Source organism: Mustela putorius, unplaced genomic scaffold (genome assembly GCF_011764305.1).
Source record: "Mustela putorius furo isolate JIRA1106 unplaced genomic scaffold, ASM1176430v1.1 tig00000056_pilon_pilon_pilon, whole genome shotgun sequence".
Classification (NCBI taxonomy): Eukaryota; Metazoa; Chordata; class Mammalia; order Carnivora; family Mustelidae; genus Mustela; species Mustela putorius.
This window is the reverse complement of record NW_025421263.1, coordinates 8,523,732-8,535,975: the sequence shown is the minus strand read 5'-3', so window position 1 is coordinate 8,535,975 and position 12,244 is coordinate 8,523,732. Positions and strand designations below refer to the sequence as shown.

Below are 12,244 nucleotides of genomic sequence, written 5' to 3'. Positions count from 1 at the left end.
TTACATAATATTTATACAGTACCTGCTTCTTGGAAGAAACATGGATTCCTTAATGAACACGGAACCAGATAGAAGGATATACCAGCAGGTCCCAATATCATCAGGACTGGAAAAAAAGATAACAAAATCAGATGATTATCTATGACAACAACAAAATCAAAGCAAACATAGTACAAAGTATAGTACCCATTTTCCTTTCAGAATCATAAAAAATGATGAAATAGCATAAAACAAGTACATAAAAACACCATTTCATTTTTTAAATCATCTTTTATCCCCCCAAATAAGCTAAAGATACTTATCAGTATATTTAAATGTTTTAAATATTCCTTAGACCTATTGCACCTACCATCCTGAGTTTTATCTTTTAATTTTTTTGACTGAAAACACTTCCCTTCTTCAAAAATCAAAATATAGAATAGTAAACAGTGAAACTCGGTCTTCAAAACCTTTTCTCCAGTCTACCACGCTCCCACATTTTTCTACCACACTTTCTGGATATTCTTTCAGATTTTTTTATATGTATGCACAGAAAAATGGACATATATTCTTATTCCTTCTACTGTCTTTTCTTTCTTTTTATGGAAAGACAGCACACTCTAGAGAGATCTTTGCGCTCTTAGAGATCTTTTTATGAGAGTACAGCTTTCTTGTGGATGTGCCATATTTGCTTTAAGCAACCCCGGTGACAGTCATTTCTGTTGTTTTTAATCATTTGCAATTATTTAAAAATAATAAATCAAAAGTGCAATGAGTGACCCCTGTGCATACATTACTGACTATAACTGGTAACCAGAAGTGCAACTGTTGGGTCAAAGGGCACGTACACTGTAATTCTGATGAGTATCAGACTGTCCTCCGCAGGTACTCAGCAAGTTACCTGTATACTTCCACACAGCTTTACTAATATATAGTATAGTTTGATATATCAGTTTAACAAATGTTTCACAATTTTATGAGGAGGGCTATTCTAGGTGCTTAGGACACTTCAGGGAACACCCCCACCAACAACAAAAAGTCCCTTCACTTATGGAGCTTATATTCTGGTGGGACAATACAGATAATAAACAAGAAAAACAATGAAATGGTAAATGACAAATCAGTGCTCTGGGGGAAGAAATTACTATAGTTTAAGGAAAATGGGAGGGTGGGTGTTATAGTTCCAAATGGCTGGGCAAGGCAAGTCTCACTGAGAAGAGCACATTTGGGCAAAGGAGCTGACAGCCTACTGGGTTCCTAAAAAACCAGCATTCCAGGCAAAGGGTGAGGAGGATCCAGTGTTACTGCAAAGGCTGACATGGCCCGAGCGAGGGGGACAGTGTGGTGTGGCTGCTGCACAGTAGGTGAGGGGTAAGCCACTGGGAGTCATAAGTAATTCTGCCATTCAGGCCTTTTATCAATCTTTTCATCTGTTTATGAAAATGAGATCTTAGTGCCTTTTTTTTTTTCATTTCTTTTTCTTATTATTACAAGAGCATCTTTTTTCTTATTTTCATGAGTTGTATCTTTTCCTGTGAAATCAGTTTACTACCTTTAACCAACATTCTATTAAATTGGGGGACTTTTTCTAATCTAGAAATACTTGATAAAAATTAACCTTTTTAAAAACACATACTGTGAATAGTTTTTTCCTGCAGTTTCGTGCTTTAGCCTTTGTGCTTTTTGCCGTGTTTAAGTTATTTTATCCAGTCAAGTGCACCAAACTTACAAGTTAAAATAAAGGCTTAGCTACTATGAAAAAAAAAAAAAAAAAAAAAACCAAAAAGCTAAACATAGTAATGGCTTAACCAGGAGGGAGTTCATTTCTCTCTCACACACATAATAACAGCCTTAGCACAAAGGCCCAGGGCTGATATGACAGTTCCATGGTATGGAGAACTCAGGCTCTTTCTATTATGTGGCTTAGTCAGCCCCAACCCACAACAATCACGTCATATTCTCAGCTGGCAGCTTCCAGTCTCACCAGCGTATTTACATGCTAACCAACGGAAGGGCTAGACGGAAGTACAGAGCCTATCCCATTGCAGTTAAGAGTTCAAGGAAGCTGCATACTACACTTGTCTCACATCACAACGAATCACATGTGCGTTGCAAGGAGTCTTCAATCCCCCCGCCACCAAGTTTTCTCCTTTTTGGGGAGTCGGTGCAAGGTGTGAATAGATCCCAAAAGTTTTTAAAGGACAATAAATTCTATTTCCAATTCTGAATAGTTATTTAAAACACCAATCCCTATCATGTAATCATTTTCATTTTGCTATCTGCTTCTAAACAAATCAACAGTTGATCATTGTTTCCCCGAAATCCAGTCTTATCTAATATCACAACTACTTAGTCCTCAATGGCAAGGCCTCATGATCATGTATAGGAACAATAGTGTCAAACAGAGTTTAACTCCAATGAAACCATAAACATTAAATGATTTCTCAAATGAAAATGCAAAGTACTATACTTTGGAAATAACTCATATCCTTTTCTCTCCAGATTTTAATCATTAGCTTTTGCAATACAGTCATTTACCTAGTTTTGGGGGGAAAAACTTTCTTTCTTAGCATATGGTGACAGCATTATTATTAAATTCTAATTTATGTCAAGTGAAAGTGTGTTCTCTGAATTGCAAGCATAGCTTTAAAAAAATTTAAAAACAAGTAATAAAACATTGAAATGAAAAGAAAAAAAAACGAATTATTATGTAAACTTAATCTGCTCTTACAATGCTCCCTTTATCACCAAAAGGTTGGTCAAGAGAAATGAAATCTAGAAAAACAGGAAGTTAAGGTAGATCACTGCTTATTAACTATGTGGCCTTAGGCAAGTTACTAGAGCAACTGTAAGGATTAAATGAACAATGTTCATTAAATGTAAGTAATAATTATTGTAAAGCTTTTTATGATACACCATGGTCTAGATTAAATGTGACAGAGAATATAACAAACATTCATTGTTTTTCTAGCCATATATTCTGACTCCCTGAATGCCCATTCATTACCCTATAATTAGAGGTGATTCTTCTAGAAAAAACTTAAGAGATAAAGAAATTGATACACCCAAACTTTTCCACTTACTATAATTTTGTTTCCCTAATAGATGCGCTGTTTCTACTACCTTTTCCAAAAAATTCAAATGTTAACTCACAAGAACTATATTTGCTTCCGCAAGAATTGGCAGAGGATGATCATTCAATTAACAAACACTTATTGAATTTGGGAAGCATTTACACTACACCAAATGCCAAATACAACCACTGCAATTTCTTTGAGTTGTCTCTTTTTTAAAGATTCAGGTTTTATAAAAGCACATCAGAACTAAGAAAACAAAAACAGTGAATTTTATTTTACCATGTCTTTGGAAATAGCTGTAAGCTAGAAAATCCCTCCCATCTTCTCTTCCCACCCATCCCCTTCCGCCCCCAAGAACTCATGTTGGTTTGTGTTCCAAAAATTCCTTGCTGTGAGATGCCACCATAAAATCTGTTTTACATAGTCTTAATCATCCAGAAAATTCTCCTGACTTTGTTAGAAATCATCTATAATTATGCCTCAGGCAGGCAATGTTTCAGAATGGGATGTATCCTGCTTCTCTTCAAAGTCTGCAAATACTCCTTTCCCACAGTGCAGCTGTCATTACCCGAGAGGTTTTATAGCATTTTACACATACAAAGTGATGATGTTTTTTCAAAAGAAAACATGAAGAGGTTAGCAGCAACAGCCTTAAACTTTTCTACACTTAAAAGGGTAAGCAAACTGAATCCGCGACCTCGCTTACAGACACACTAGCAATGAAGTTAGCTAACAGAAGACTGACTACAACAATAACAGTTATGCGGGACTAATGCTGGGATTTATTTTGTCCAGAGGTTCTCAAGTTTTAATACGCATATGAATCACCTGGGATATGAAGTAAGAATATATGCTCCCAGGCTCTACTTATTCCACCCAAACCCACAGGCTGTAACTGTTAGGTGGGAAATAAATCACAGCACCTTTTAAACAAATATCCCAGGAGATTCTTATGTATGGAGATTGTCAACTTTGGGAAAAACCTTTAGAAAAACTGTCTCAGTATTAAGCCTCAACAACAACAAACAGCAAGGGAAAAAAGTACAACTCTTACCACTATCTACGCAAATATGTTGCAGGTGTTGTATTCACCAGTGTTATCTTAATTTTTTCCTCAAATAATTGTTTTATGCTTTAAAAATATGAGTTAAGGACTAAAATTATGAGCTAAGGGGAAAGGCTGAATCTTAGAATAAACCTGATCGAGCATCTCCAAATAACCTACGTTTTAACATCACCAGCAATGGGGAGAAGAGAGAAACCTCAAGATTAAAGAGGGACATATAGCAAAGTAGTACGTTACAGGTTTCTCTGATTAGCCAAACTGGACATGTACAAAAATAATTTTTTAGACTGAACTAAGAACTGTAACAGACAACTGATTTGATGCCAATACAGCCCATTCTGCATCTATAAAACGAAAGCCACAAAAGCCTAGATGTATGACAAGATACTCTGAGAGCCTTTTTTTTTTTTAATCTCACCAATGGCGAGAAAATGAACCCAAACAAAACAAAACAAAAACTATAAAATAAAAACAGACCATTACAAAATGATCGATTCACTCCCAGTATAATTAGTTAGAAGGACTCTGAAGTAATAAAAAGTGAATGATGCCCTTTAAGAACCAAGGCTAAACCAAAATGGCAAGTACAGACTTAGCATAATGGGGAAGAGGTAAGCATGAAATCTGGTGCCATTCTTTCCCCCACCTTACTGCCTTCTACTCCTCAATACAAACCCACCACTGCTGACTGGCTGCTTTCCTGTCTTTCCTTCCCATCTCTGCCAATTTTTCCAAGATGTTTGCCTTTCTCTACCTTCTTAATCACACTGTACCTGAAAGAAATGGCTCAAATCCTATTTCTTTATTTTTAATTTATTTTTTATTTATTTTCAGCATAACAGTATTCATCATTTTTTCACCACACCCAGTGCTCCATGCAATCCGTGCCCTCTATAATACCCACCACCTGGTACCCCAACCTCCCACCCACCCGCCAATTCAAACCCCTCAGATTGTTTTTTTAAGAGTCCATAGTCTCTCATGGTTCACCTCCCCTTTCAAATCCTATTTCTTTTTTTTTTTAAGATTTTATTTATTTTATTTGACAGACAGAGATCAGAGAAGGCAGAGAAGCAGGCAGAGAGGGAGGAGGAAGCAGGTTCCCCGCTGAGCAGAGAGCCCGATGCGGGGCTCGATCCCAGGACCCTGGGATCACTACCTGAGCCAAAGGCAGAGGCTTTAACCCACTGAGCGACCCAGGCGCCCCCAAATCCTATTTCTTAATTAAAACATTCTCACTCACCATTTTCCAAATTCCAAAATACTTATCTCACCTAATTTCATTCTATTTTATACTTTTCTCTATTGAATTCTTAGTCCTGAGGTATCTAAGTATCCTCCTCCAACTACTTGAACCTCCTTTTAGACAGGAACTGTGTGCTGTACCAGGTGGAAACTGGGCACCATTTCAGCTACTATTTGTTCAGGTAGAGCAGACCATGGCATGCTTCTGCTCATAACCCACCGTTCCCTAACAACAGATAGTCCAAACCTCTTAGCATAACACGTGAGGGAAGCAATCTATTGCTCTGCAAAGTGCAAAGCCTTGGGAACATCTGTTCTTTCCCCCCAGCCATATGATCCTGGTGAAGTTAAATTCTAAGACTCTAGTTTCTCCACTGTAAAATGGAGATGTCGATACCTTTTTCACAGATTTAACAAAACAGTATCTATGCAGTGCCTTGTATAATAAGTACACAAAAAAATACGAGTTCTCTTCGTCTCTTTTCTCCTATCATGACCCTTTCCAAAAGGTCCAACCTACAATTGTACTTTCTGCTCCTAATCCCGAATATCCTATACAGCAAACTTCACCCAGTTCAGCCACACTACACTTTTTTTCCACCAATTCCTCAGGGCCTTTGAACAAATGTGCTGTTCCAGCTTCTAAACAGTACCTTTTATCGAGTAAACTCATTACTCATCCTTTGAATTCCAGGTTAATCACCACTTCCTCTGAGAAGCGTTTTAGTAGCTTTGAAATAAAGTGAGTCACTCTCCTCCTGAGTTCACAGAGCATTTTGTACATGCCCGTATTAAGCAGCTGCCAGTATCAGAATATTTATTTTAGGAGTCTTCCCCCATTAGTTTTTAAACTCCTCTCACTCACCAGTACCCCCAATACATACACTATACAATGCTTGACCAGCACTCAGCTATATTCTTAATGAATTAATTAATAATTTAATAGACACCAGCTCAGATGTGGTATTAAAGTGAAAGTCAGGGGCGCCTGGGTGGCTCAGTCGGTTAAGCGTCAGACTCTTGGTTTCCTCTCAGGTCATGATCATAGGGTCACGAAATCTGGATGAGCAGGGAGTGGGCCCTGCGTTCAGCACGGAGTTGGCTTGTCCCTCTCTTTCCCCCTGTACTCATGCCCCACCCCCTCCAATCCCCTGCAAAAAATAAAGTGAAAGTCAAAGATGTAAGTTTTAATTTACTAGTAACTAGAGGAATGAAGCCAGGCTGAAAGAACTTCCTTAGCAATATCCTGTAGGTCCACACGGTGGCGATATCTCCACGTGAAAGAGCTGTGTGTGCTGCTCCACATTCCATATTTAATAAAGCAGGAAGCTAATACAAGTGATCAAATCAAAGTTGACAAGGCGGTTGAAAGAACCATCATCAGCATCAAAAGAAAACTAACTCAGCAAAGATGGCTATTAGCAAAAAAATAACATGAAGAGACTACTTTATTCAGTTGTTAATAACAATATGAAAATTTAATGGGGTTTTGTGGAGCCCAATCACCCAAAAGAGCTGCTTATGGCAATGAAGGCAAGGAAAACAGAGAAGAAAGACTTGTAATAAAACAGGAGTGGCAGGAGGGGGCAAGCAGCTGTGTGCAAAGATACTTGTCTGATTCAATATTCAGTTCAAAACAGACATCTAGCCGGGAGGGGTGGTGGCAACAAATAGAAACTTAAATACTGGTTAAGAATGGTACCCTTGCAAAACCCAAACAATTTGGGACCAGAAAGTAGTGCTTTCCCAGATGACCTACAAAATTAGGTATGAGGAGGGCATGAGCGCTACAAAAAGTGCACCCCCCATTATAGCAGATCGAGTACAATACGGCACTAGCACAAGTCAGAAGTGATCCAGGGGAGTGTAGAAGAACTTCCACAGTGCTTTCTACTGGCAGCATTAACAAAACATGAAAATCATGGGGAATAAGGATGGCCACCCATTCAGGCAAGCATCAGTAAAGTATGCACAAATAGTGGTTAAGAAGACCATTCAGGGAAGAGGTGGTACATGGCAATCACAGAGAGGCTAGGTACAACCAAGACCTCAAACACCAAACATCCATTTTTTGAATATTTTAGAAAGGATGTTATACCACAATCAAACACCAAAGCTGCTGGCATCCAAGAGATGCAGAGACAGGATTCTTACCACCTTTATTATGTGGGCGACTGGCTCCACATCTGTGGTAAAATATCAGAGAGGGGGCTAAAAAATGAAGACTAACAAAAGTTCCGATAACTAAGTACAAACAACTAACAAGGAGTCTCAGAGGGCCAGCCACAGAGTGGCCCAAACTAGAAAAACACCTGTTTCTTCTCCTATATCCACTGAGCAGCAGCATCCAACCAGAGGATAAAACCAGAAAACAGAAAATCTTCCCACTTGTTTCTCCTGCTCCCCAACCTATCGTCACATTCCTTTTGCACCTCCCAACCCCCAAGACTTTCAATTGAAGCCGTCTGCTGAAGTTCAGGCCCTCACTGCTGCTTACCTATGCTGCCATTATACTGTTTTGATGGACTTAGACTTATACTCTCAAAATACAGGATTACGCCAAAAACTAACAAGAAAATGACTTTACTTATTTACAGCAAATTATTCTCTGTTCTTTTACAGGGGTCAGGCAGTCAGTTCACCTCAGAAGTTTTCAATATGCACTTGCGAGCCCCTTGGGACAGTCCAACCCTCCTCTAACCATAATAGCTACTGCTATTGAGCTAAATAGGATTTCCCTTGAACAAAGTGTTCCATGGCTTAAAAAAAGAAATTCAAACAATGGCCACCTTCCAATATACAGATGGCTTTTCAGATACACAATAATTTTAATCTTTTTCAAATACATTACATGACTTTTATTACTGAATTTAGCAAAAAGTTTAATCATAACTTGTTTTTGGTTTTTGCTCTTCTGATGGGACTGTAAGCTGAAAGACAAAATACGTATGATTTATTTTTGTATGGCCAATGACACAAAGTAAGCTCACCAAATAAATTAATGCAACACAGCATTATAAGTGACCTTAACAATATTGGGTCAAAGAAAAATGAACCCACACCATTTTTATTAAGGCACAAAATATAACATATATTTTAGAGCTCTACCAAGAGTTACAACTGCTTGGCACTCATATTCTTAACTTATCGAGAAGCATTATTTTGTCATAAAATCATACTTCATAATATTTAATAATATATAAATACATAAATTCCCATACTTACAAAAACATTTAAAAAATAGAGGGTAACTTTGTATTCTATTTCCTAAGAGTTCTAAATTATAAGGAAGTCATTTCACTTTTATAAATAAAAACCTTGAAGGAAAAAAAGCACCTTACAACATTAAGTTTTTCAGAAAATCCTTATTCTCTACTCAAAGTGCTCAATTATAGAAGCTTAGAACCATGAAAAAGTAAACAGAATCAGAAGAACTCTGAAAACTGATAAAAATATTAAGGTATTTTGAAAATATAAGGAATATAGTAGGCATCCATTTTTTAAAAATTATAATTTACTTAACCAGCAAAATGAACACTATAAACTTTGAAGAATAAAGCCAGAAATCCTATAGGCTCATAAATGGAATCATTCTTAAACATAAAATTCATTTAAAAAATGAAATGAAGGAGTGATGCCTTGGTAGCCTTGAAGTTACTCAAAACACTTTTTTTTAATGAAAGAAAAAAATTCAATGTGGATTACATATTTATTACAATATATCTGTCACTCAGCTACATTAAGGGTGGAGGGGTATTTTGGAGGGCTCAAGAAACAATTTATTAAATTTAAAAGACCAGCCAAATCTGAAAAATTAATGGTTTTGAAAACTACCAATGGGTCATGAAATTAATTACAAAGCTATGTCTTTTAGACTTACACATTGCAGTTGTTTTTGTTGTTGTTGTTGTTTTTTTTCCCACAACAAACCTGTTCCTCGACTAGAGAAAACTGGTGCTCATAAATTAAAGAGAATTGTAGAAATCCTGAAATGGAGTTAAATCCAAAGCCAGATCTGCCCAACCCACTAAACAAGGTCTTGGAGTAAGTGCAATAATACTGCCTAACGATTTACAGCACTATTAACCCGTACTTATCAGAAAGCAGGAAGCCTTATTTACCAACTGTATATTTTCTCAAATAGCTTTTTTTGAGAGTTCAGAGGTCTTTATACACTAATGAGTTTCAGAGAAAATTGACACAAAGAATTTCACATCAAATATGCAGTCAGCTCTTTTATTACAAAATGAGACCATAAGGAAGGTCTTTATTGGCTGATCTAGAAAAGAAGTATCTTCCTTTGAAATAAATTAAAAAAAAAAAACAGATTAATGCAAATTTCTGTACTAGGCATGGCAAATGTAAACCACAGTCCTTGCCCTGACAGAGTTTAAAATTAAATACAGTTTTGAAAGTTATTTACTCTTCCATTCACCACAAAAACAAAACATTTTTATTGAAAGACTACTAGTAAATATTAAAATACCAATATTGCTAAGAAGCCCTCAAGTATTACCATATGTACATAAAACAATCTTTCTAAGTAAGTCCATATGTTGGTGTGCATACATACACACACACAGGGGTGTGTATTTGAATTCTCATAGGGCACATGAGTACCTCACAACATGCCAAGCTTGGTGGCCAAACATCCTTGTACTACAATTCTATGCACAGGCTAATTCTTTAAAAATATCATTCCTTTGTATAAATGAAAATCTTAGGTTTCACCATTTTCTTCATACACACATACAAGTATAGCAAAATTATGGAAACATGGCCAAGAAAGATACTTAAAAATTGTGATTATATGTTGCTAGGAAAGAAAGGAGATGTGAAATATTGGGGGGTTTTTTAGGGTTGGTTTGTTTTTTAAAGTGGGGAGTAATGCAACCTAAATAATCGATGGGTAATGTAAAATAAAATAAATGGTTGGCTACATCAGAAAGGAAAAAGTAGGACAGTAATTGGATATGTGCCAAAGAGTCAAAGAAGAACATTCTTATGGATAGCAGAGACTGAGACATTTAGAGTATGTAGGGATGGGGGCGGGAGGAGAGGTCAGCAGCACAGGAGAAAAGAGCAATAACCACCCTGGGCAGGGAAATGGACCTTTCTTTCCCCTGGAGGGATGGGAGAAACAGGAGGCACCAGCAGCCAGACAAATTGGGCATTTGAGAACAGAAAGTGAAGCCTGAAGCAAAATCCCTTGACAAGGAGTGGGAGTGCTTGGTGGCCTTCTAGAGAAGTAACAATTCAGGATAGCTGCTATAAAAACAGGAAACAAGTCAACAAATGAAAAGACCCGCTACAAGCAATAAGGGCTGAGCTGAGGCTTGAGGTTCTAAATTGCACATTTACAGATTTAAATCAAAATACTTGAAGAGACTCAATAGGCCTCAATGAAGCTTTTCTTTTCTTTTTTGAAACAATTTCTTTCTCTCCTGCAATAAGGAAAGAAACTCCTTCACAAAATGCTATGGAAACTCTTTTGGAAACTAAAGGATTCAGGCAGACATATATGTGGAAAATGAGCACAGAGATAGAGTTACACATATTTATACTGTAGATATGTGATGTGTGTGTACACTTATGAAAAGCTGTAATGGTTGAATTTCTGATCCAAAGGCTTTTAGCACTTTAAATGTATCTATAAATTAAAACAAGGATGGTTGGCCACTAAAGAAAAACTAACGCTGACAGGACACATTGTTTATCTCATTTCCGGAATTAAATTCTTTAAGTAAAATATCTCTAAATTAAAGTCCATCAGCTTAGGAATTTATATTATCCAACTCTATTTCCCAAGTGAGCAAAATATAGATAAAATATAGCAGATAACAAATGAAAGGAAGGCAGAAATCACCTGATATTCTCATCCACTGTATAAAGTTCAACTAATTTGATCTTCCTAGTACAGAAAAATACTAGAATGTAAATGGTCAGTTCTAAATTTTTTAAAGTTCAATTTCATCTGAACCACAATTCTCCCCCTAATCTCGATACAATTTAAAACGCATTTCTGTCATCCGGTTGGTTTATGCTAAAACAATAACACCTTGGCAGTTAGACATTACTACCATAATGCTTTCCTAACGAAAGTCTAAAGCAACTAAAAAATTGGGAGACCAAAACGCAAATTATGAAAACACTGATGACAACAATGACAGTAGCAACTAACTTTTTTTTTGAAGATTTCTTTTTTTTATTTTAGGGGGAGGGGAGTAGGTGAGGAGAGGGACAGAGGGAGATAATCTCAGCAGACTCCCTGAGAAGCAGCTAAAATTTTTATGCACTTACTGTATATGCAATGCTCTACATACTTTTTTTTTTTAAAGATTTTATTTATTTATTTGATAGAGAGAGATCACAAGTAGATGGAGAGGCAGGTAGAGAGAGAGAGAGAGAGAGATGGAAGCAGGCTCCCTGCTGAGCAGAGAGCCCGATGCAGGACTCGATCCCAGGACCCCGAGATCATGACCTGAGCCGAAAGCAGCAGCTTAACCCACTGAGCCACCCAGACGCCCTCTACATACTTTATACACAGTACTGATATTGTTCTCACACCAACACTACAGAGTAGGTACTATTATTATTGTTCCCATTTTATAGATGAGAAAAAAGAGGTACACAGTTGGATCAAAAGAATACCATATTTACCTGGTGAAATTATTAAAACCATAGACTTAGAAGTTACCAACACACAAACAGAATAAGAAAAAGAAAATACTCATCACTGGGTCATAAAACCAAAGTCTCAAAGTCTTTGATATTCTGGCTACACTACATTCTTAAAGCTTGAGGGAGAACAAGAACAGACAAGTCATTTCCCTCATGAGTTAATAACAACAGGTTCCCCAAAGAGGGATAGTATTAA

The 12,244-nt window shown here is 37.0% G+C and overlaps 1 protein-coding gene across 11 annotated transcripts in view; it reads right to left on the bottom strand.

Moving 5' to 3' along the window:
• Positions 1-12,244, bottom strand: part of RAPGEF2 (Rap guanine nucleotide exchange factor 2) — a 239,962-nt gene that overhangs the window by 143,094 nt on the left and 84,624 nt on the right. For all 11 annotated transcript variants that reach the window (XM_013048272.2, XM_013048270.2, XM_013048273.2 and 8 more), the window contains exon 4: positions 23-106. In XM_013048272.2, coding sequence (XP_012903726.2) covers positions 23-106 — 84 coding nt within the window. The remainder of the gene's footprint in view (positions 1-22; positions 107-12,244) is intronic.